At 34.9% G+C, this 26,033-nt stretch overlaps 1 protein-coding gene across 9 annotated transcripts in view; it reads left to right on the forward strand.

The window, feature by feature from the left end:
* Positions 1–26,033, forward strand: part of RICTOR (RPTOR independent companion of MTOR complex 2) — a 137,873-nt gene that overhangs the window by 103,423 nt on the left and 8,417 nt on the right. For 7 of the 9 annotated variants that reach the window (XM_059878738.1, XM_059878740.1, XM_059878737.1 and 4 more), the window contains 14 exons: positions 85–249; positions 422–498; positions 938–1,016; positions 5,201–5,310; positions 5,750–5,837; positions 7,074–7,166; positions 7,716–7,822; positions 8,277–8,506; positions 10,235–11,243; positions 11,520–11,591; positions 14,924–15,101; positions 15,869–15,953; positions 16,656–16,889; positions 25,552–25,707. In XM_059878738.1, coding sequence (XP_059734721.1) covers positions 85–249; positions 422–498; positions 938–1,016; positions 5,201–5,310; positions 5,750–5,837; positions 7,074–7,166; positions 7,716–7,822; positions 8,277–8,506; positions 10,235–11,243; positions 11,520–11,591; positions 14,924–15,101; positions 15,869–15,953; positions 16,656–16,889; positions 25,552–25,707 — 2,683 coding nt within the window. The remainder of the gene's footprint in view (positions 1–84; positions 250–421; positions 499–937; positions 1,017–5,200; positions 5,311–5,749; positions 5,838–7,073; positions 7,167–7,715; positions 7,823–8,276; positions 8,507–10,234; positions 11,244–11,519; positions 11,592–14,923; positions 15,102–15,868; positions 15,954–16,655; positions 16,890–25,551; positions 25,708–26,033) is intronic. The other 2 variants (NM_001144096.3, XM_024981297.2) reach the window with 2 other exon arrangements.

Consider the following 26,033-nt stretch of genomic DNA (forward strand, 5'->3'; position numbering starts at 1 on the left):
GTCAGATGGACTGTCTATAGTGAAGTTTGGATGGTGGTGGTTGGTTTTTTTTTTTTTTTTTAATGTTCTCATTTATCTTTATAGGCCTGCAGACTGTATGCAACAAAACATTTAAGAGTGTTATTGAGAGCTAATGTTGAATTCTTCAATAATTGGGGAATTGAATTACTAGTGACCCAGCTGCATGATAAAAACAAAACGATTTCTTCTGAGGCCCTTGATATTCTCGATGAAGCATGTGAAGACAAGGTGAAGTTTCGTTATCTTGTAATAAAATACTTAGATATAAATTTTTATGAAACTATTCAAGTTTGATAGAAAACTGTGTGGAATTATAATGTATGTAATATAGTGGTTTTGGAAGTAGAGAATTTACTATCTTCATGCAGTTATTAATTTGCCTAATAATTATTTATTTTAGGCCAATCTTCATGCACTTATTCAGATGAAGCCAGCTTTATCTCACCTTGGGGACAAGGGTTTGCTTCTCCTCCTGAGGTAAATTTTAAGAAAATTTTTCTTGTAGTTATGTTTTCTTTTGTGTGCTCTCTGGCAGTGTGTATTAAAGCTGGATTCAAATCTGTAAAGGAAGCACTCTAAAGAGTTTAGCTGTTAACTTCTGAAAGAGGCCCATTTTAGAATATTGGGCATCCTTTAATACTGAAACTCTGGCTTTTCATTGTTTTCCATAGTGTCTCTTTTTCATCTCTATGTGTCCTCATTCTTTTTATAACATTTTCTTTACTGTGGTTGGATTCATGTTTTTTGCAAAGATTTTCAAAGTATTTGTATTTGAAATTATAAGATAATTGACCTCTTTAAGGCACACTGTTCTTAAAGTCTTTGGGCTTAAGTGTATTTGGTTTGAGATACTTTAGCTTTTTAAACAATTTTTTCTGAGACCCAATGTTAAACTGTTGCCTGTTGCACTTTACAGATTTCTCTCCATTCCAAAAGGGTTTTCCTATTTGAATGAAAGGGGTTATGTAACAAAACAGTTGGAAAAGTGGCACAAGGTAACTTTCTGTTGAATAAGTTTCAGTTTGTATGTTTTTATTTTGGAAAATAGATTAGAGGATTTTGAAATTAAAGTTAAATATTTAAATATTCATATGAAGTCAGGTCTTCAAATTCTGTTAATTATTTATATTCATATTTATCCATTTTTTAAACTACAGTTATTTTATAGTGTGAACTGTTGATTTTGTATGTTTTCTGTTGAAATTTTGCTTTCAGCTTTAATCTACTGGCATCATTTGTCAACCCTACTTACCATCATCATTTCTTTTATTTTGGATTCCTTTTACAGCCCTTTTGAACTGAAACTTAAAACAGTTTTCCTAACTGAAGATTATAAAACAGTTCTACCAAGCAGATATAATAATCTAATTATTAAACTTCATTTTAGGGTAGACTTTTCATAAATCTGAGAACAAACTTCTTGCTGTTGTACATAACAGGGAAATCTAGGAAGAAGGGACTAGTTTGAAGGTATTAGTTATCTCTCTAGCTTTTCTTTAGCTGGTCATCACTGTGGCTTCAGTTAACTTGAAGCATTATAAATCATCAAAGCATCTTAGAAGCTCATAGAATAATCAGTCCTAATATAAATGATTCCCAGATTTTCCTTTATTGAATTCAGATCATTGTTTATATTGTCTATATTGAACCATATTTCATAAGATAGGCTCATTTAAAAAAAAATAATGAAACTATAGTTATAGTTACCAGAGGTGAATGTGGGGGTAGAGGAAATTGGATGAAGGCAGTCAAAAGATGCAAACTTCCATTTATACACTTATAATAAGGAAGTACTAGGGATATAATGTACAACATGATAAATATAATTAGCTTTGTTGAATGTTTTATATGACAGTTGTTGAGTAAATCCTGAGAGTTCTTATCACAAGGGAAAATATTTTATTTCTTTAGTTTGTATCTGTATAAAATAATGTATGTTCACTAAACTTATTGTGATAGTCATTTCAGATGTGTGTAAGTCAAATCATTATGTCAGTTGTACACACTGCTAGATGTCAATTATCTCTCAGTAAAACTGGATGGAAAAGAAATACCGTAAAGCATACTGTAACTGTAAAGCATACAACTTAAGGCATGGAGTCTTTCAATAATTGGTGAATTGGAAAACTGAAATAAAGACGTAATAGTTTCATTCCCTAAACAGAATATTATCCTCACTTTAAAAAAAAAAAAGTGAAAATATCTAGGAATACCGAATATGTAGTTTAGAAGCAAAATTGGTAAGAGCTTGAACTTCAGTGGTGGTGAGGTTTGATAGAGACACATTTTCTGGGCATTTTTAAAATAAGATGGACAGAATTCATGAACTGATTGGATATAATAAATGAGGACTACTTGACTCTTACGGTTTCTGATTTGAATGCCTGAGTAAATAATGGCTCATCATTAAGAAACTGTGATCTGCAGGATTGAGGATACTAAATTTTGAATAAGTTGAACTGCTGTTGCCTATGGGATGGCAAGTGATGGTATCCAGAAAATACTTGGAAATGTGGATCTGGAGCTGAAGATGGCAGTTTGGGAGTTGTCAGTGAATAGTAGTAGTTGAAATTTGAATTGAGTGAGATCACCAAGGGAAATGTAAAGAACAAAAAAATAAAACTGGAAATTGCTCCCTAGAAAACACTCTGCTTTAATGAGGGGAACAAAAGGATGGGGACACTGAGGAAGAATTATCAGAATGATTTCACTAAAGGATGCTTCAGGAAGGAGAGGCCAGTGGTATATATTCTTGAGAGAGGTCAGATAAGGTAAACACTAGGAAAAACACTGTTGAATGTGACCGGTCATTGGTGAATTTTGCCAGAGCAAATTCAGTAGAAAGTTGCAAACAGATGCTAACTTGCAGTTATAGTGAGTTTAGCCAGTAAATGGGAGGTGTAAAAACAAAGACAATATAGTCTACTCTCTCAAATTAATTAGCGAATGGGAAATTAATTAGTGAATAGTGATTGCCTACCATTAAACTTAGTTCTTTTCAAGTATTACCTCATTTAATCCTCACAGCAACTCTGTGAAATGTTTTCTATTATTTCTGTTTTATCAAGGAAAATGTAGAAGCTAAGATGAGTAACCTAATTTATCCTAGGTAACAAAGCTTGAAAATAACAGAGCCGGGGCACTTTTTGATTCCAAAGCCCTTGATGCTCTTTCCTCAGTATTTGATATTCTCCCAGTAGTTTGTAGCATGCCATGATAAAGCTGATGCTCTTTTTCTGGGTAATAAAACATCCAGGCCAGAATCATACTGAAAATCCAGTCATTTGATTTAAAACTTTCTCTGCTAGCCCAGGCTTGGTACAGACTTAGAAACCTGCAGTAAAAGAGGGGGTATGGTTCATTTAATCACTCTTTATTGTTTATCTCCTCCCCATTTACCAGCTGCAGATTTAGGGCCTCTCCAGCTTTAGAGCAGGAGGGAGAGGAGGAGGAACGGATGAGAATTCGTGGACAGTCTTACCCAGCTGATGCAGTTGTTACCTGGGGCTGTTAGCTTTGGGGAGGTCAGATTTCAAATGTTGATTTTTCTTTTTACTCAAGTCTTATGTTTGTAAATTCCTCAAAGACTTCACTCTGGAGATCTCTCATTTGTAGTTTCTTTGACCAGAGAAGTGGCTCCTCTGGTTGCTTACTTAGTACCTCCTAATATCTAGAGGTATACCCTCATTTGGGGTCTTGTCCCTCCCTGCCTCCTTGAGGCAGGATCCTCAAGATGATCCACATCAAAACCTCACTGCATTTCATCTTCACAAACCATACCCCTGACCTTTGCTAGTGTGTTCCACATGATTGCCACTGGTCAAGAGACTAGCCAGACAGTACCACATGAATGTAACTATTCCTACATAAAGCTCAAAATACGTGCCTTAATTTGTATTTTTGTACTGAGATTTTCATGTCTAGAGGAAATTATGGCAGTGTTACAGCAGTAGTAATAATTTGGTTTGCTGATAATATAATTAAACTCTTACATTACTTTTGCACAGTAAATAATCTAAAAGAAAAGCAGAAAAAGTAAGCTTTTAGAGTCTCTAAGTAGGGAGTTAAGGTAACTCATCAAACTGAAGTAGTATAACATGGTTTAAAATGAAAAATATCTCCCTGCCCCCTTACTCTGTCTTTTCTGAAGGTAATGTTTGTTAACATTCTATATACATTTAAAGATGTTTTGTACATCTGTAAGTATATATTCTTCAATTAAAAATACAGATGAAGTCATTCACACCTGTAAATAGGACTGTATTTAATTTTTTTCTTTAGCAATATATGTGAGATATCTTTTCAGAGCTGTGCATTTAGAGCTATCTAATTCTCTTCAGTGGCTACATAGTAAATTATATGAATGTACCCTAATTTTTATCATCACTCTTGTATTTTGGGCACTTAGATTGTTTCCAACTTTTTAGTTTTGTAAACAGTATTTGCTTTATATTCTTGCATTCTTTGCTTACTTGTGCAAATATATTTGTTGAACAAATTTCTAAAGTATAATTGTTGAGTCAAAAAGTATATTAATTTAAAGTTTGGATAAGTACTGGCAAATTGCTTTTCAGAGGTTCTGTCAATTTCTTCTGAACAGTTTAAAGTGGAGATCTTTTGCAATGAAGATGGTAGTGTGATTGACTGTCTCAGTTTAAATAATTTGACTAGAAATTTTCCAGGTTTTAGTTGGAAATATTTTTTACATTTGACCTGATTTAAATCAGTGAAGAAAGAGATACTATTTTTCACCAAAAGGTGCTAAAATGATAGAACTCAGTTAATTTCCTTTTAAAATTCCTAGTGAATATCTTCAGGATTTAATATTAAGAAACTAGTTTTTTTTTTTTTTTTTTTTTTTTAAATGAGGAAAGGAATTCAAATAAGATGAAAAACAAAATTTTTAACTTACTTGTATGGACCCCAAAATATTAATTGAAAATGGGGAAAGAGTATAAACAGAAAGTTTATGGGTATGGATATGGTAGAACATTTTTGCATTCATAATAGCTTGTTATATCCATGCTCTTCAAAAATTTCTCAAATTTCCTGAACAAAGAAAAAGATGTTCATTTTTCTTTTATTTGTGCTCCCAAGATTTGCTAGGTAACTAACATACTAGAGATTTAGTAAATGTTGTTATGGTAATATATATAATTTAAACAATATTATTTTCTAGGAATATAATTCAAAATACGTTGACTTGATTGAAGAACAGCTTAATGAAGCACTTACCACTTACCGGAAGCCAATTGATGGTGACAACTATGTTCGTCGGAGTAACCAAAGGTATAGTCCAGTTAATGGAATAGTTTATTGTTAGTCCTCAAACATAAAATTTAAAATCATGTTGTTATAAATTATTATTTTTTAAAGTTTTCTGAGTACTTGGATATTCTTACACTGACATAGGAAAAATCTTTTTAAAGCATAGCACTGAATGTTCAAAATTTCAGTGGCATTCATAACTTGCATTCCCTGACTTGTAGAGCATTTAGATTCCTTCATGTTCTAACCCTCGTCTGTCTTTCTAGTCTTAGGTCTCTTACCATTACTCTGAAACCAGCTAAACTATTATTTTTCTAGAAGAATTCTAATGCCTTTCCACCTCCGTATTTTTATTCATGCTGAGTGATTGTCTAATTGTTTATCTCATATTTTAAGTCATTTTATAAATTAGTATGTTTACAGTGGGCCAGTAGGTTTATCAATCATGTTTATCATACAGATTACAGCGTCCTCATGTCTACCTACCTGTACATCTTTATGGACAACTGGTACACCACAAAACAGGCTGTCATTTATTGGAAGTACAGGTAAAAACATAATTTGCTTATTTTAAATAGCTATAGTAATAGAAAAAAGTTAATATTACTAAAGTGTTATCTTTGCAGAAACTTCTCAACAGCCTTAAAGTCAGTGGTATAATTGCTTTTAAAGCTCCATCTTGTAACTGACTTTGGCATTCTGTGCTTGCAGTCCTTAGATACATAAACAGGCTTGCATACATTTCCCTGACTTACGATCTTTTGCATATGTAATTTGTTATGTAGAATAAGTAACCCAGTTAAGGTCCAAGTTCTTTTCCTTTTAGTTTGTTGGGAAAGTTCATCTTCTTAGTAAAAAAAAAACATGCTGAAAAACTGAATTTCTTCATTCCTCTCACTGGAAAATTAAACTGAACCTGAAACATATTCAGTTACCTTTGGTGTGTAACAAACTGAAATTATCAGCTGCTGTTTGTTAGTATCTAACTACTCTCATATACTTCATGAAATATTGGAGGCTTAGGCAACCAGCTGTTCTTTGAGTATAGTATAGCATACACATCAAATTTTGGCTGGGAGTATGTCTTGCTACTAGGTCTTTTCAGTAAGTATAACTGTTTTCTTATTTTAGGAATAGTTACAGAAGTATTTGTGTGTGTTTCTTAACAGTAATAACCTAGATGTTCAGTTCCTTTTCATATCAGTGTTCCCACCTCAGGAGCAAAAGTTTTACATAAATACACTCCATAATTTCATGTATTTTTATATTATCCATGAAGATTATTGAGGTGTGTACCTTTATATTAATTTTTTTAAATTTGCTGAAAATTTAAATGATTTTCTCAATGTCATTACCTCCACAGTATGAGAAGATCTAGTTGCTAATTTATTATTTTCTGTCTAAAAGAAATAATGATAATTAATGGCTAACATAATACTAAGTGCCAAGTACTTTGTTAAACTTTCTATGTAATAATTCATTAAATCATTAAACTTTATGAAACAGAGGCTATTATTATCCCTGTTTTAGAGTTCAGGAAATCAAGGCATGGGGAGATAGAGTAACATGCTGAAAGCCACTTGCCTAATAAGGTCCCAGCTCTAGTATATGAGCTCAGAGTGCATATTCTAATGCTGCTTCTTAAGAAATTTGTATAAAGTTATTTTAAGATTTTAAATATATAGAAATCACTAAATATAAACATTAAATAGATTTTAATATACAATAAGAAAATATGTTAAAAATGTATTGGTAATCATATGGCATTTTTTTTCCTTCTCCAGAATATTATTACAGAACTCTGTCACAATGTTCGTACACCAGATTTGGATAAATGGGAAGAAATTAAAAAACTAAAAGCATCTCTTTGGGCCTTGGTTTGTAATAAACACTTCTATGAGATCTAAATTTTTAGATTTTTACTCATTTTCCTATTGATATTAAATAAAAATATTTTGTTTGGAATTTGTTCTTAGATTAGTATTCTAAAGCCAAGATTGTTTCTGCCCACTTAAATATTAGATAAACTATTGTTTTTCTTGATAAGACAAAAGTAAAGGGAAGTTGCTCAGTCGTGTCCGACTCTGCAACCCCATGGACTGTGGCCTACCAGGCTCCTCTGTCCATGGAATTTTCCAGGCAAGAGTACTAGTGTGGGTTGCCGTTCCCTTCTCCAGGGGAATCTTCCTGACCCAGGGATTGAACTGGATCTCCTGCATTGCAGGCAGACGCTTTACCATCTGAGCCACCAGGGAAGCCCCTTGATAAAACAAATGGATCTTTAATTCCTGAAGTTCCTTATGTGAGGTTTTTTTCCCCACAGTTCTTACAGATGTGGTTAGATTTTTTGTGTTATAGGTAGCTTTTTAAATGTCTTAAGAGTTACTCTTGGAAATATATTTGACATGTGATTTCCTTTCTTTTAGGGAAATATTGGCTCATCTAATTGGGGTCTCAATTTGCTACAAGAAGAAAACGTGATTCCAGATATCCTGAAACTTGCAAAACAGTGTGAAGTTCTTTCAGTCAGAGGGTGTGTGATTTAACTCAGAAATCTCTATTGTATATACTGTTCACATGTGGATGTGAGAAAATTAGTGTATGATTATAGTTTTTCAATTAAATTAAACATCTTATGGAGTTCCTTGTTTAATATTACTTTATTTTTTAACATTATAGTATTGACATTTACCTTGCAAGTAAACAGAGAGTTTAGCATGTGTCCAAATAGTCCAGTATTCCATTAGCCTAAATATTCTGAATTTATTCAGAAAAGCTAATGTATATGTATATATATGTTTTTATTTGATTATAATTCTTTGAAATTATTTCCTTGTAATAGTTTTATTAGGAAGATTTTCATGTCATTTTTAATAGCTTATTAAATAAAATGCAAATGTACATATAGCAAACTAGTATTTTATGGTTGCTTTCAGAAATCTCAGTTTGAAATTATAAATTGTAAATACTTCACTTTTTACTTACAGGACCTGTGTATATGTTCTTGGGCTCATAGCCAAAACCAAGCAAGGCTGTGATATTCTAAAATGTCACAATTGGGATGCTGTAAGGCACAGTCGTAAACATTTGTGGCCAGTGGTTCCAGACGATGTAGAACAACTCTGTAATGAACTCTCATCTGTCCCGAGCACCCTAAGTTTGAACTCGGAGTCAACAAGCTCTAGGCATAATAGTGAGAGTGAATCTGCACCGTCAAGTGAGTACTGACAGCGTCATGTGAAGGAGCCAGAGCTTACACTGCTGATATAAGATTTAAATGAATTTTACATTCTTAATTCACTTCTTTCTGAAATAATTTGGCAGTAATAGCTTCTTGGAGAGTGTGTATCTTTTCACAACAGGGAGTATAGCCATCAACCTACGTTGTTGTTTGCCTTTGCTTTCTAAATAGCTGTTGGAAACTCGTACTTACAGAGTTAAATAATAAATCATGTGCCAGAAGAACCATTCCCCCACCTTTTTTTTTTCAATTTCTAATAAGTAAATGTTTGTTTACCTGCTGTCATCTTTTACCTAATTCTTTAGTTCATTTTTCATATATAGGGTTGTTGAGCTGGAATAGATTTATTAAGAGATACTATATTCACATACTCTTTTTAGAAGAAAAGCTAAAATTTTAAAATTAAATAGTGAAACTGCTAAAAGGGAGTATCAAAAATCAACTAAATGAAGTTTAAAAAATCAACTAAATGAAAAATGGATTGCAGTTTTAAACCCTGTGTTAAATGGTGTTAGGCGCAAAAATTTAAGACACAGTTTTTTTAAAGAGGCTAGGGCACTGTTTATCAAACATATTTCACCAGGTCTGAGACATCCTAAATTATAATATGCACACCACTGTGTAAGAAAAAAAGATGCCTATTGCAAGATACATCCTGATTTTAGACATTTTAAGTGTGAAACATGTGCATCTTAAAATTGACATAATATGGAAAAACAGTGTAGTATGCAAGTTTAAGATTTTGTTTTGCCTTTGTTCAGAATATATTTGAAATCATTTCTGATTATTCAACAGAAAAATAAAATACAATCCCATAGATGTCATTAGTCACCTGGATTGAATCTTTTATTAGAGAGAGGCATTGAATTTCAGAGAAGGCAATGGCAACCCACTCCAGTACTCTTGCCTGGAAAATCCCATGGGCAGAGGAGCCTGGTATGCTGCTGTCTATGGGGTCGCTAAGAGTCGGACATGACTGAGTGACTTCACTTTCACTTTTCACTTCATGCATTGGAGAAGGAAATGGCAACCCACTCCAGTGTTCTTGCCTGGAGAATCCTAGGGATGGGGGAGCCTGGTGGGCTGCTGTCTATGGGGTCGCACAGAGTCAGACATGACTGAAGTGACTTAGCAGCAGGCATTGAATTTAGATGAGTTTCTTAGTACCTAAGACAAAATGAGAAATAAATGCAATTCGTTTAAACGTGAACTTAGTGACTCAGTTCTAAGTATATGTTGTTCAAGATTGGACATTCATTTCTTATAAGATTGATTTCTCTTGCCTGTTGTGATTGGAAGTATAAACAAACCACCAGGAACATGTACCAACTGAATAAACATCCATAGTCAAGTCTCCTTTCTGCCTTTAATTTTATCCTGAATATTTGGAGGTTTTAGAAACTTACTGGGATACAAAAGAAACTTCAGATAAGCTATGACATAATGAGTCCTGTAGTTTTTTTGTTTTTTTTTTTGGAAATAACAGAAGATTTCATAATGACATAATTTTATATTTTATTCAAATACAAATTCTGAATCTCAAGGAAGCTCTGTTTATTTGGCTCAGCAGTCTTAACTCTTTATTTTTGAAAATAGTTTTTCCAGGTGACTATTAGACAAAAATTTCCTCAGCTATGTCACTTAAAGTTACCATAATTATTTGTCCTTTTTAATGTGCTTTTATTATCAATCCTTTGATCGTAGGTATGTTCATCATGGAGGATGACCGGTTTGGCAGCAGCTCTACCAGTACATTTTTCCTTGACATCAATGAAGATGCAGAGCCAGCATTTTATGATCGACCTGGACCTATAAAGGATAAAAATCCATTCCCTTTCTTTGCTTCTAGTAAACTTGTGAAGAATCGTATCTTAAATTCTCTTACTTTGCCTAATAAAAAACATCGTAGCAGCAGTGATCCAAAAGGAGGGAAACTGTCATCTGAAAATAAGACAAGCAACAGGCGGATCAGAACGCTTACAGAGCCCAGTGTTGACTTTAATCATAGTGATGATTTCACACCCATATCCACAGTACAGAAAACATTACAATTAGAAACTTCATTTGTTGGGAATAAGCACATTGAAGACACTGGTAGTACTCCAAGTATTGGAGAGAATGACTTAAAATTCACCAAGAGTCTTGGTACAGAGAATCACAAAGAAAACACAAGCCGAGAGAGATTAGTTGTAGAAAGTTCATCGAGCTCACATATGAAGATACGTAGCCAGAGTTTTAATACAGATACTACAACAAGTGGCATAAGTTCAATGAGTTCAAGTCCTTCACGAGAGACAGTAGGTGTAGATGCTACGACTGTGGACACAGACTGTGGAAGTATGAGTACTGTGGTAAGTACTAAAACTGTTAAGACAAGCCACTATTTGACGCCACAGTCTAACCATCTCTCTCTCTCTAAATCAAGCTCAGTGTCCCTGGTGCCTCCAGGTTCTTCTCACACACTTCCTAGAAGAGCACAGTCCCTTAAAGCACCCTCTATTGCTACAATTAAAAGTCTAGCAGACTATAACTTTAGTTACACAAGTTCTAGAGATGCCTTTGGCTACGCTACCCTGAAAAGATTACAACAGCAAAGAATGCATCCATCCTTATCTCATTCTGAAGCTTTGGCATCCCCAGCAAAAGATGTGCTGTTTACTGATACCATCACCATGAAGGCCAACAGCTTTGAGTCCAGGTTAACACCAAGCAGGTGAGCAAATATACATTTTGAAATGAACATGGTTGAATTTTAACAGACTTAAATGTAAAGCGTTAGCCAAGTTTTACATCTACATAAGCCTCAGAACTAACCTACTGTTTACTGTAGTAGGCTATAAGCTCCTAGTTACCCGAATGTGATTTGAAATGGATTCTTGCAGCTGCGAGGGGGGAAAAGAAACTCCTTTAGGCCCTGGAAATAAACATACATGCTTTGCAAGGACACACAAGTCACAAGCTTTTTTTATTTATTTCTCGCTTCTGCAAGGATCAATTTTAAAAAGAAGCATGTCGGGGGAATCAGGAGCTTAAGACCTACAATAACAAACAACTTTTTCAGGTAGGTCAATTTAAGGCTCCAAAAGTTGACCTTTTTTTTTTTTTGAAGATAATAAAATTTCAGTACAAGTCTTTCCAGCTTAAGTTGTTTAGTCGCTAAGTCGTGTCCGACTCTTTTGCGACTCCATAGACTGGTAGCCCGCCAGTTTCCTCTCTCCTTGGGATTTCCCAGGCAGGAATACCAGAGTGGGTTGCCATTTCCTTCACCAGGGGATCTTCCTGACCGTGGGATCAAACCTGCATCTCCTGCATTCGCAAGCAGGTTCTTTACCACTCAGCCACAAAGGAAACCCTCAGTTTAAGTAGCTGTGATAATTAAAGTAGGAACCAAATGAACATTAAATGAATTACTTGATCCTCAGAATTCAGCATTGCAGTATGCCTGCGCTCAAGAACATTTGGGAGATTTCTGCTGTATCTAAAGATTATATTAAGCTGGTCAAAGTAGTAAATTTTATCTATAAAAGATTTTCATCACTAAATTTGATTTTTACAAAAATTTCTAAAAGCTTATTTTTTGTTGGGTCAAGTGCTTCTAAAAATTTTCTATAGTTTTTGATTATTCATTTACATTTATTAAATGGATGTATTTGCCAAGTAGTGAGCCTAGTTCCTAGCACAAATTAAGCACTCGATAAAAGTTAGCTATTATCATCATCATCATTATTATCACTATTATTATTTATAGTTATTTCTTTAATCCATTTGGCTCTTATGTAATCAAGTTGTTAAGAAGTTATGAAGGCATTTTCTTTCAGTAATGTTAACACATTTAGTAGAAGAGACTCCTCGCAGCAGATAGTAAATTATGTTCCCTTTGGTAGGATTTCATAAATTATGCAGTACTGTCTTATCTATCTGACAGCCTCAACCCTCTCAACAACTCACTAGTATAAATCTATGCAGTGACATTCACAAATTTTATTCAAAGGAGGTACCTCTGACCCACATATAAAATTTGTCGGTATTTATTCTAACAGGTTTGGATATCAGGTTTTCAGGCCTATAAAAGCAATAATTAAAAACTTTTACTGGTAAGGACACTGTGACAAGAAAGAACAGCTTTTGAAATTGGTAGCAAAGGAGGAAACTTTTATACTAAAGCAAAGTATTTGAAAACTAGACTATAACAGCTAGTAGCATTCAGCCAGGGGCAGTAATGTAGCACCCAAAATAAATAGTAAGGATACCACCATCTTACAGCTCAGTACAATAAACAAAGCACTGTTAACTTTGGGCCACCCAGTTAGGATTATTCTACCCAGTTAGAATTATTCTATCTTATTGAAGCAGGTATTTCTATCTAAACTGATTACAGCACGGGTAAAAAGTGTCATTCCAAACTATTCATTAGAATAAACCAGACTATTTCCTAATCAGTCTGGGTTCTTAGGATCTTATTTCCTGTGTTTTCTGTTAGAATGATAGACGGGTATATGGAAGTTTTACTTGCGGAGTAAAATTCCAGCTTATTGGCATTATAAAAGATTACTATTTGTTTTTCATTTCTTGGGAGAGGGAAAAAATAAAAACAAGATAAAGCAGTTAAGAGAAACAAGAATAGCTGTACAAAGGAATGAATGCTGAACAGAAATCTTACATTCATCAAATCTTCCACTTAATCTTCAAACTGTATTTAGTATTTAACCAGGTTCCATGGAGGAAAAAATTGTCGATATTGGTCTTCCTTTTCCCACTTCTTTCTTTTGGTTAATTCAGAAAAAATGAAAATGATGGAAGATAACTACACATTTACTATAATAGTTTGGATCGAGGCTGAAAAGATTTTTTTCCTATAAAATTAGAAGAGTAGTCATTCTCGTACTGTGGTATAATGATTAGTGTGAATCCAACAGTCTTAAAAACTGTCTTTCTGAGATGTTTCTTTGAGGCATAGCAGGAAAAAAACACTGAGTAGGAATCCTTAATTTTGAGATCTAATCCCAGCACTGGGATTAGAAGGAACTTGGAAATCAGTGAAGGAACTTGGAAAAAGTTCCATAATTATGCTGTAATGTCTCATCTCCTTGGAATTCAAAAGCTTTGCAAGCCTCATCAATCCAGAACAAAGGCAGACAAGCCTCTCAATTGTTTACTGTTGTAAATCTATATAGTAAAATTCATGATTTTTGAAATATGTAGGCCTCAATTGCTTGAAGGCAATTGGAATAGATCAGTGGTTTTAAGCATTTTTTTAAGCATTAATTTTTTAAGTAGAGAAACCCTTTCTACATAAAAACATTTCTGTGGAAACCCAATGTGAAGAATATGTAAAAATGGAGCTACTCTGATTGAAATAGGTATTGTGGAGGCAAGTATAACAATAATTTCTTCCCCTTCAGTCCAGTAGTCTTTGAAGAAATCTCTGGAATTAGAAAGATATAAAAGTACAAATTAAAAACTACTGACCTATTTTATAAAATTTGTAAATTTCAATTCTGAGTGATTTTTAGGTGGAAATTAGAAATTAGGAGTGATTTTTCTTATGTTACTTTTATTAGCTATTTATAAAACATTTTGTACACTTTTCAAAATAATTCTTTATTAGGCAACATTTTTACATTTTAAATGATTTGAGTTTTCAAAGAGCAGTATACATATACTGTAGAACCTTGAGTACTGCCTTGTATATACAAAGCAGGCATATAATAAATATTTTAGTATGTCTGTTACATAAATAAAAATCTGTATAAGGAAGGTATATCTTATGGAAATGTTAGTATTCCATGTCATGGAATCACTGGTAAGGAATGTATTGAGGAAACATCAGTGCTTCATATAAACTATCTTTTGTACTATTTATATATGATACCATTTTTACTATTTTGTGTCTGTCTGCTATGTTAGAAAATCTTATGTTGATAAAGTAATTACTATACAAAAGAATAAGTGATTAAGCTTATTTTAATAAAAGTAGTATTAAATAGCATTAGTAGACGTGCCCTTACTTGTATGATAGCAAATCTAGCAGTCTGAAGTGACTGTGAAGTTAATATTTGGATAACACCTCTTTTCTGAGGTCAGTTTTGTTTTTATTTTTACTTCTAGATGTTGAAAGTTACCTTAATTGCTCACCTTTTCACTTTTACCTGAGAGACCATAACAGTTGTTTTTGGTCAACAGTCAACATTACTAATGAACTTTTATATATCAGTTTATAAGAGATAAATATTTTCAGGTGTTCATATGTTCTCAGTACATAAGATGGCACTGTTTAGTACTTGACGCGCTTTCTCTCCTTTTTGAAGATACGAAAGAAAACGGACCACAGTTATTTATCTGATTGCCATAGCAAATCAATAAACTAATGTAGTTTTTTTAATGATATTCTAGGTTCATGAAAGCTTTAAGTTATGCTTCGCTAGATAAAGAAGATTTATTAAGTCCTATTAACCAAAATACGCTGCAGCGCTCCTCCTCCGTGAGGTCCATGGTGTCCAGTGCGACATACGGTAGCTCAGATGACTATATTGGTCTTGCTCTTCCAGTAGATATCAATGATATATTCCAGGTATCATAAATTCTTTTGGTTTCTTTTGAATTAGTTTACTGTTCTTTTCATATTAATTGCTTACTAGAAATTATAATTTAGAGTGAATACTAATTTTAGGGAAGGTGATATTCTTAGGCAGTTTTATTTAAAGAAATTGTACCGTGAGAATTATTCCACCTTTCTCAACTATTCTGTACTCTTTTTAGCACCTCTAAGTCCCCAAAACATTATCCTTTTTCTCTTCTCATACTAAATCAGCATCTTGTTTGATTTCTTTATCTGTATATTCTCTATAAAAATTTTAAGTCCTAATCTTGCTTTTTAGTCACATTTGACTTATTCCTTATTTGTTTAAATTGATATACAAGTGACATATAACATTGTTTAAGTTTGAAATGTATAGTATAACCCTTGTTTTATTTAATCCTTTGATTCTGCTTATCTCATACATGGCAGCCACATACTGTGGTAATCCCACAAAATACTCAACAATCTAGATGGTAGATAGAATTAAGAATACACATTTGTCTAGAAGACCAAAAACACTTTAGATAAATTCTAAAATAATTATTTTAATATCCATTTAAGTAACTAAGGCTAGATAAGGACCTTAACCGTTTTATGTTATTTTGTCAAGTTTTGGTAATATAATTTCCTTCAGTATCTTTTCATTATAGGTTCATGTGCTCTAGTAATTCCATTTAAATTATATTTCATTTAATATTGCTAATATAAAATGAATTTCTTTTTATAATAGTACTTACTGTGACTTATATCTATTTCAGGTAAAGGATATTCCTTATTTTCAAACAAAAAACATACCTCCACATGATGATCGAGGTGCAAGAGTATTTGCCCATGATGTTGGAGGTAATGCGTGGTTTTTGTTCTCTTTATATTAAAAAGAAAATTCTTATCAGTAGGATGACACTAAAAATTCACATATACTTAATTTTGGGCAACAAAATAGTTAAGTCAATTTAAAATTAAACCATAACTTTTTTGTGGGGGAACTAAGTACCTAGCCTCTCAAGAAGACAAAAACCAGATCAGTTGTTTCTGTTTTAAACATATAAAAAAAAAATTTAGCACTTACTTTTTTGGAGACAGGAGACAGAAAAAAACTGTATACATTACATTATCTTTCTTTGCTATGAGCTGTAGTATTCTAATTAGTATATGCATATCAGCCACAGCTTTAAAGCTTTATAATCTTGATTTTTTTCTTAATAAGGACCTCTTTAGACCCAGAATTATTTACTTTTTCTTTATGCAAATATTGAGAAGAATTGAAATGATACCTAATTGTGTAGTTTTAATTTTTTATTTTGCATTTAAAACCTCATGTTAAAGTAAGATAAATATATCTGCTGATATTAATTATTTTCCTAATTTAAAGCAAATTATCCTGTTTTTCTCCCCAATTAAGGTTAGATTTTGAGTCATAAAAGGTGTTCTGATTTTCTTCTCTAATTTCCCTTCTTTAAAATTTCACATAGTTTAATGCATCTTGAAAGAAGTGTCATTGATGCCATCTTCCTCAGATTATCTTTTATATTTACTCACACACAGGTCTTCCATCTGGAACTGGAGGTCTTGTAAAAAACTCTTTTCACTTGCTACGACAGCAGATGAGTCTTACGGAAATAATGAATTCAATCCATTCAGATGCTTCTCTGTTTTTAGAAAGTACAGAAGACACTGGACTACAGGAACATACAGATGATAACTGCCTTTATTGTGTCTGTATTGAAATTCTGGGTTTCCAGCCCAGTAACCAACTGAGTGCAATATGTAGTCATTCAGGTGAGTGATTATGTCTGCCTGGATGAATCCACCTGAATTTGAATCTGCTTCAGTCACAAGACATCTCCCAGCCCTACTGATTATCCTTCTTTCTCCATTTCATTACCTCAGCTTCAGTGCAGTCCCTCAGCATCTGCCTGTGGAGTGTTAGTGTTTGTCTCCAATTTTGTTCCCTTGCAATTCACCTTTCATACTGTTGCCTTGGATTAGTCTGTTGACAGTTACTGACTTTTCATGTCTAGCACACAAGACTCCATCTGATCCGTCAGTTTTTATCACCATTCTCCTGTCTTGTAATTGACATGCCATTACTGACTTATTTGGTGTTCTTGAGCAGACTGTGCTCTTTTTCATAATTCTAGGCTTGAAAAATGTGTTTTCCATGCTGTTCCCTCTTGCACCTTCCCCTCCTCACACACCATGCAAGCTCACACACAGCCATGTAGAGCCCATTTGGCAAGCCCACCTCATCCTCAGAGATGGGCATGTTTCATCTTCACAGCTTTGTCTGACCCTCTTAGATATTGACACTTTTTCCTCTTTACTTTTATTGCCCTTTGTACATAGATCTCTTGTGTTAATTATTGTTGGTTATTTTTTTCCATTCCATTCAGTAAGGTGCTTCAGGATATAGTCTGTCATGCCCTTTCATTTTTATTTTCTAATACCTAGCTGCATACTGCTTTATATACTAGGCACTCAGTATGTTTTTGTTGAGGTAGAAAGTGAATCAGATCCAGATTCAGCTTTTTTATATGATATGTATGTTTAAAATATAACTATAGATACCTTTTCTTGGTGAATATCACTTCGCCACCCTCAGAAAAACCTAGTGATAACCAGAATTCTCTGGGTCATTCATCTACACTTCTCCATGGTATTCTGATTAAGAGCTTCCCAACTGATGGATTTTGGCACACTGATAATATAGGTTATGGATGTGCTGAGAGAGTAATCCTCTCCCAGTAGGGCCTGGGTTTGACAAACTCTTGGACAAGGCACTTCCCACTATGAACAGGGACTCAGCCTGCTATATTATTTTAATTTTCTGTTGAGTGAAAGGTTTGGTCAGTATTGTTCTGATGTATTGTACATAGAAAAGGAGATGCTACTAAGTCATTTGTCTATACATTGTTTATGATGTTTTATTTCTTGTAAGTTCTGTTTATTTACTCATTCAGCAAATACTTAGGAAGCACTTACTGTGGAGTTCTGCTATACTCTTTTCTCTTTATCAAACAGGAAATAGGGAAGCCAGCCCTCTAATTACCCAGTCACAAGACAGTCCAGCAAATTCATTTGTGATCTGTTGCTGAGCTAGTTGGGCTTCCCTGGTGGCTCAGACAGTAAAGAGTCTGCCTGCAGCATGGGAAACCCAAGTTCGATCCCTGGGTCGGGAAGATCCCCTGAAGAAGGAAATGCCAACCCACTCCAGTATAGTAATCAGGTTGAGACGCATCAAGTTTGGGACTTGTGGAAGAATTGCTGCCATCAATGAGGCTCTCACCTTGGCACAGCCATTAGAACCCCTTGACTTGTTATTCAAGTGATATGAAGTGGGGAGGAGAATAACTCTTAATTGGGAAATGATTACAATTTACTACTGATATCCTCTCAGAGGTGTGAAAGGAGGCAGGCTAGTTGTTAAAAAGACACTGAACCTCTCCTCATTCATGCATTCAACTTAATATTTATTATGTCACTCTGGGGATCAGGCATTGAACTAGATGCTAAGAAGACAGTTGTGAGAGGAAAAAATAAAAAGACACTATTCTTATATTGTATATCCAATGGAGAAGGAAATGGATTGATCAACCACTCAATCAGTCAATACACAAATATAACAACCACATTTGCAACAAGTGCCATCAAGGGTAGGTACCAAGTATTAAGTTTTCCGTCAGTCATATCTAACTCTTTGTGATGCTATGGACTATAGCCCACTAGGCTCCTCCTCTGTCCATGGGATTTCCCAGGCCAAAATACTGGTAGCCATTCCCTTCTCCAGGGGATCTTCCCAACTCAAGGATCGAACCCAGTTTTCCCACATTTCAGGCAGATTCTTTCCTGTCTGAGCCACCATTACTTGCTGCCTGGTATTAGCAAGGAATAGAACCAAGTGAGCTTCCCTGGTGGCTCAGTGGTTAAGAATCTGATTGCAATGCAGGAGACCTCCTGCAATACAGGAGATGCAGATTCAGTCCCTGGGTTGGAAAGATTCCCTGGAGAAGGAAATGACAAACCCACTCCAGTATTCTTGCCTGGGAAATCCCATGGACAAAGGAGCCTGATGGGCAGTAGTCTGTGGGATCGCAGAAAGAGTGGGACATGACTTGGCAACTAAACAACAAACATCATCAAATAAGCGATCAAAGAAGACTTCTGAAGAATTGCTGTTGAGCTGTGGTTGAAAGAATGAATAGAACCTAACTGAATGAAGACTGGCGTATAGAGAATTTTAAGAGAGAGGAAGGAACATGAGCAAAAGTCTTCTCTGATGGGTGCAAGCATGGGACACCCATGGGAATGGAGCCCAGAAAGTGAAGGGAGAGGAAATACAGGATCAGCCTAGAAAGATATGTAGAGACCAGGTCCTGCATAGCCCTTTCTACCCAAAGTGGTCAGTGAACCAGCAGCATCAGCATCACTTGAGCACTTGTTAGAAATGTCATCTCAAACTCTGCCCCACACAGAATCAGAATCAGCATTTTAACAAGATGCCCAGGTTATTCATGTATACATTAATGTTTGAGAAGCACTGCTATCGGCCAAATGAATGAATTTATGTATCAGGAGGGAGATATCTTTATTATCCATGCATGCTCATTTATGTCCAAGTCTTGGTGATCCCATGGACTGTAGCTCCCAGACTCCTCTGTCCATGGAATTTTCCTGGCAAGAATACTGCAGTGGATTGCTATTTCATCCTCCAGGAGTTCTTTTCAACCCAAGGATCAAACCTGTATCTCCTCCATTGGCAGGCAGTTTCTTTACCACTGAGCCACCTGGGAAGCCCTATTATCCATGGCAGATAACTAAAAAATAGTTCTCTACTTTTTTTTAATTGAAGTATAGGTAATTTACAATGTTGTGTTACTTTCAAGTGTACAGCAAAGTGATTCCATTTTACATGTGTGTATGGGTGTCTTCTCTTTCAGATGCTTTTCCATTGTAGGTTATTACAAGATACTGAATATAGTTCCTTCTGCTATACAGTAGACCTTTGTTGTTTACCCATTTTATGTGTAGTAGTGTATATATATTAATCTGAAACTCCTAATTTGTCTCCGCCCATCCCCTTTGGTAACCATAAGCTTGTTTTTTATGTCTGTGAACCTATTTCTGTTTTGTAAATCAGTCCATTTGTATCATTTTTAGATTCCACATATAAGTGATATCACGTATTTGTCTTTCTCTTCTGACTTAATTTGATAATCTTTAGGTCCATCCATGTTACTGAAAATGGCATTATCTCATTCTTGTTCACTGCTGAGTAATAGTCTAACTTCTTTATCCATTTGTCTGTTGATGGACACTTAGGTTGCTTCCATGTCTTGGCTGTTGTGAATAGTGCTGCTGTGAACATTGGGGTGCATGTATTTTTTTGAATTATGGTTTTCTCTGGGTATATGCCGGGAGTGGGATTGCAGGATCGTATGGTGACTCTTTAGTTTTTTAAGGAACCTCCATACCATTCCCCATAATGGCTGCGCCAATTTATATTCTCACCAACAGTATAAGAGGTTTCATTTTTCCTCTATACCTTTTCCAATATTTACTATTTGTAGACTTTTTAATGGTAACCACTCTAACTGGTATAAGATGGTACCTCATTGTCATTTTAATTTGCATTTCTCTAATAGTTAGTGGTATTGAGCGTCTTTTTATTTGCTTATTGGCCTTTTCATGGTCATCTCTATGCCTTCTTTGGAAAAATGTCTGTTAGGTTTTCTGCCCACTTTTTGATTGGTTTTTTTTTTTTTTTTTTTTTTTTTGAGCTATATGAGCTATTTGTATATTTTGGAAATGAATTCCTTGTCAGAAACATTGTTTGCAAATATTTTTACCCAGTCTGTAAGTTGTCTTTTTGCTTTGTTTTATGTGTGGCTTTTTTTTTTTTTTTTTTTTGCGGGGGGAGCCGGGGGGTTGCTGTACAAAAGCTTTTAAATTTATTTTGGTTATTTTTGTTTCCAGTTCAGTTACTCTGGGAGACAGATCCAAAAAAACATTGCTGCAGTTTATGTCAAACAGTGTTGTACCTATGATTTCCTCTAGAAGTTTAGGTCTCTAATGCATTTTGTGTTTATTTTTGTATGTGGTGCTAGAAAACGTTCTAATGTTTCGTTTGAACATTTCATGCTTTTACATGTAGCTGTGCAGTTGTACCAGCACTACTTTTTGAAAAGACTTTTACCCAGTGTATATTCTTGCTTCCTTTCTCTTAGATTAATTGACCATATGTTCATGGGTTTATTCCTAGGCTGTCTGTTCTCTTTCCTTTATCTATATGTTATATGTCTGTTTTTGTGCCATTACCACACTGTTTGGATTACTGTAGTTTGCAGTAGTCTGAAGTTGTCCCTCTGCTGTGTAATGATAATTTTAAAGAGACATCAGGACTTGAACATAAGACTTTTCACTTTTTAAAACTTTCAATCTGGTGGTAATGTTGGTAGTGGCAGTTGTTCAAAAAATGTTAAAGCTCAGAGGAAAGGTGATTAGGATATTTCCTAATACTATATTCTGTGTCTACCACCTTCTCAGATGTTTATGCAATGTCTTGTTGAGTATGCAAGGCAAAATGTTGGCGGCATTATATGTTTCTTTGGGGTGCACTTTATGTATACCACTGCATTTGCCATATTGTAGCTAACCAACTAAAAGTGGGTTAGACTGATGTTTTAGACTAGTCTATCTGTGAAAGAGAACACTGGAAAAAAACCAGCAGACTATAAAGGATAATAGCAAGGAGATTGGTTTGAATTGTCTGAGTTATTAAACTGACAGATTTGTGAGGAGTGGGTAGAGATTACATTGAGTAAAGGAGGGCCCTAAAGAGACAGGGGTGGTTTTGAAAAATACTAGGTGTAAAACCCACGTTTCAGTAGCAGTCTATACAAAAGATCAGTGGTATGCAGATGATGGTGTAAGGGGAACGCCAGGTGGTGTCCCATCTCCCTGTCCTCACCCAAATGTACAACTGGGGATGGAGGAGACTAGGAAGTGCCAGGGCTCCAGGAAATACTCAGACCCTGGTGTAAACATAGCAGGGTGTGAGGTTTGGTGTCAAGAGCACTTAGGCTCAAAGCCAAACTTTTCCATCTTAAAATTTGATCTTGGGCAATATACTTAGTTTCATTGAGCTTTACTTTTAATTTTTTCTTAAATTTCTAAATGGGAATAATGATACCTGGCTTATGGTGTAGTTTTGGTACTTCCTAACATGTAAGATTAGCATTCACTAAGCTGTCCATTAATGGTGACTCACACTAAGTTGTTTAAATTAGAAATAATATTCTTTCATAAACTCTGATAGTTCAATTAGAATGATCTTACTGTGTTCCTAAGGGAAATCTCCTTGTTCATTTCAACAACAGTCTCCTTGTTCTTGCTGCCCAGGAGAAATGATGATCAGGTGGATAAGAGCTCCTCACAGAAATTCTTGATTTTTTTGATGAATTGTTTCAGCATTTAATATGCTATTTGGAGACTTCACTTTCTGATAGGAAGAATTTAGCTTATGATTTTTCTGAATTAACCCATATGGACTCACATAATTTTTTTCCCTAGAGCTTTTTATTCTTTCTCACATAAGGCTGGATTCAGCCTTATGCCCAGATACAGGGTATAAAGAAGGTATGCAGTCTCTTAGACGCTGATCTATCCTATACTTCATGTCGCCATTTTTAACTAAAAGATAAAATAAAGCTGAGCTAGTGGCTCAGACAGTAAAAAATCTGCCTGCAATGAGGGCATCCTGGGTTCGATCTCTGGGTTGGGAAGATCCCCTGGAGGTGGGTATGGCAGCCCATTCCAGTATCCTTGCCAGGAGAATCCCCTTGGACAGAGGAGTCTGGCGGACTGCAGTCCACAAAGTTGCAAAGAGTCGGACACAACTGAGCAAGTAAGGACAGTACAGAATATTATTAACTAAAAAGAGAGAAAACAGTAAAAGCAACAGCTACAGTTAAGAAACTAAACATCAGTTACATAGATTAAAAGGTTCAATGTATGGACATAATGCTTCATCCAAATTAATTATAATCTAGAAATAAAATGTGTTGAGTAAAAGTGTGTATACGTTTCATTGCATTGAATACTTTTCAAAATTAAGGTCCCTAAAAGTCAATATCATCAGTCTAGCATGCACAGTTTTGGCCTTTAACAGAGTGCTAGACATGATCTTCCATGCCTAAGAAGAAGTAGGTCAACTAGCTTCCCAATTTCAAGAAATTTTGGTTCTCCATATCCTGCTGCTGCTGCGTCGCTTTAGTCATATCCGACTCTGTGGGACCCCATAGACGGCAGCCCACCAGGCTTCCCATCCCTGGGATTCTCCAGGCAAGAACACTGGAGTAGGTTGCCATTTCCTTCTCCAATGCATGAAAGTGAAAAGTGAAAGTGGAGTCGCTTAGTCCTGTCCAACTCTAGCGACCCCATGGACTGCAGCCTACCAGGCTCCTCCGTCCATGGGATTTTCCAGGCAAAAGTACCAGAGTGGGGTGGCATTGCCTTCTCCATATCCTACTGATTAATAAATAGTGCCAATATTCTACCCACGTGTTCTCTGAAGTTTCCATTTAGCACATGTAATTATTTCATAAAAAATTTTTATTCATATGATTTAGCAAGTTTCACACAAAAGATACCCCATGGATTAAAAGCCTTCTGTTATCACTATTCTTGGGATGTTTTTTCACATCTTCCAGTGGAAGAAGATGTGAAGAAGACTCCAGTGAGGCTTCCCTTGTAGTTCAGTTGGTAAAGAATCTGTCTGCAATGCAGGAGTCCTGGGTCAGGAAGATCTCCTGGAGAAGGAAATGGCAACCCACTCCAGTATTCTTGCCTGGAGAATTCCATGGACAGAGGAGTCTGGTAGGCCACAGTCCATGGGGTTGCAAGAGTCGGACATGATTAGCAACTAAACCACCACTGTGGGAGAAACTGATTGTTTTGGCTTCTTAGTTAGAGGCGTGGGGTTTTTTTTTTTTTTTGGAATAAGAATGGATGATATCTTTAGAAATAAAATGTGGTTGTAACAGGTTAGAAATGTTAGGAGTCATCACTGGTTGAAGATGAGGCTGAAAGGAATAAGTTTATAACTTTTCAGAAACAATGTTGACAAAGGAACATTGTCAGCGTTTTCAAAACAACGTTGACAAAGGAAGATATAATTTTCTTATTGTTCTTTGTGCTGGAATATTTTGTCTTTTTACTTCCTGGGAAGCTTCCTGAGTCCAAAATAACATAGTCATTTCTTACCTGGTTATTCAGCATTACTGGTTTTTAAGTACATCTTTAGTTATCAGATCTTTTGGCAGTAGTTTTATTTTTAAAATCAGTGTATAATTTAAGTAGCATATGTTACTTTCAAGTACCTGACAGATGTGTGATTTTCTTAGTAACCAAGATATTACAACTATGCTAAGTTGATATCCTGAGGAACCAGAACATATTCTGCTTAGTATTATGTCACTATTAATCTTAGGAAGTACTTACAGGTGAGATGAGGTGGTGACATCTATTTTACTGAAGCAGCATAGGGAGAATAGTATGTGTTGGTGTAGGTCTAGTTTCTTGGACTTTTAAAAAACGCTTATTACCACTCTGACAGTGTACTGTAGTGGAAAGAGGATAGGACTAACTATCAAGGGGCCTTACCATTTGACTGATGGTGTCTCTTCTCTCTGAAATCTCTTTTTCTTAGTGTACTAAGGTTGCATGATTTTCTGGGTTGCTCAGTGTTACCTCCTAAAAGGATAACTGAAGACTTTCTGATTTCCATTTGCTCTAATCACTTATTTAAGTGCTCAGGGAACTTTTAAATAAAAAATATTGATGTTATTTTAGCTGCACTAAGATGTTTAGTTGACTTTAAAATCCCATCTAGGAGTAGACCTTAGCAATGCATGGATAGTATAGTAAGTTTAACCCTATGGAAGGAACTGATAAGTCTGGAGAACTATGATTGTTATATTGGTGATTATTAAATGGTAGGACTAGCAAGTGATAGAAAAATGGATACAGTGTAATCTCACTTATACACCTAAAGAGCAAGAGAGAGAAATTTAAAATATCAGACGATCTGAATTTTTATATATTTAAGGAGAAGTCTATTTAGTTTAGGGGTGGAAGGCATGAAAGATGGGGTAGGTAAAAGACTTTCACTTATTCTATATATATCTTTATATGAATTCTTTAAATAAACACATTTATTATTTTTGTAGTTTAGGAAAATAAAATCTCAGGTATAAATGTCTTTAGAATTTAACACGTTACTACCTGAGCAGTCTGTAAATTTACTTTGAAAATCTTCATCTTGGAAAATAATTACTGAAGAGACCGGAAGGAAATTACAAGGAACCATTCCTTTGTGGTATACAGTGCAAGCATAGGAAATAAGCTGTTTTGATCTGTTGATTGAATTAATTTATTTCTTCAGACCTTCAAGACATTCCATATTCTGATTGGTGTGAGCAGACTATCCATAATCCCTTAGAAGTCGTTCCCTCTAAATTTTCTGGCATTTCTGGATGCAGTGATGGAGTGTCTCAAGAAGGCTCAGCCAGCAGCACCAAAAGTACAGAATTGCTACTAGGTAAGTTTTCAGATTTAAATCCAAACCTTGTTAACATAACTGTACTTAGTTGTTTGTTGTTAATGATGAGTGCTGTTCATTAGTTGTCTCAAATCTGACAACTTACTTTTATTGGGTATATTTAGTCCACCATTGTACCTGCATCAGCTCCTGACACATACTCACTTAGCTGTCTGCTTTCATTAGAAAGAATTTTGATCCCAAAATGATTGGCAGGTCATGTGCAGTTTATCTTAGTTTTATATATATCTTTGGTAAAGTTTAAAAACAAATTCCATGAGTTATAGTAATTTTCTGTTGTGATACAGATAAAATATTTTGATCTT

Source organism: Bos taurus, chromosome 20 (genome assembly GCF_002263795.3).
Source record: "Bos taurus isolate L1 Dominette 01449 registration number 42190680 breed Hereford chromosome 20, ARS-UCD2.0, whole genome shotgun sequence".
Lineage (NCBI taxonomy): Eukaryota > Metazoa > Chordata > Mammalia > Artiodactyla > Bovidae > Bos > Bos taurus.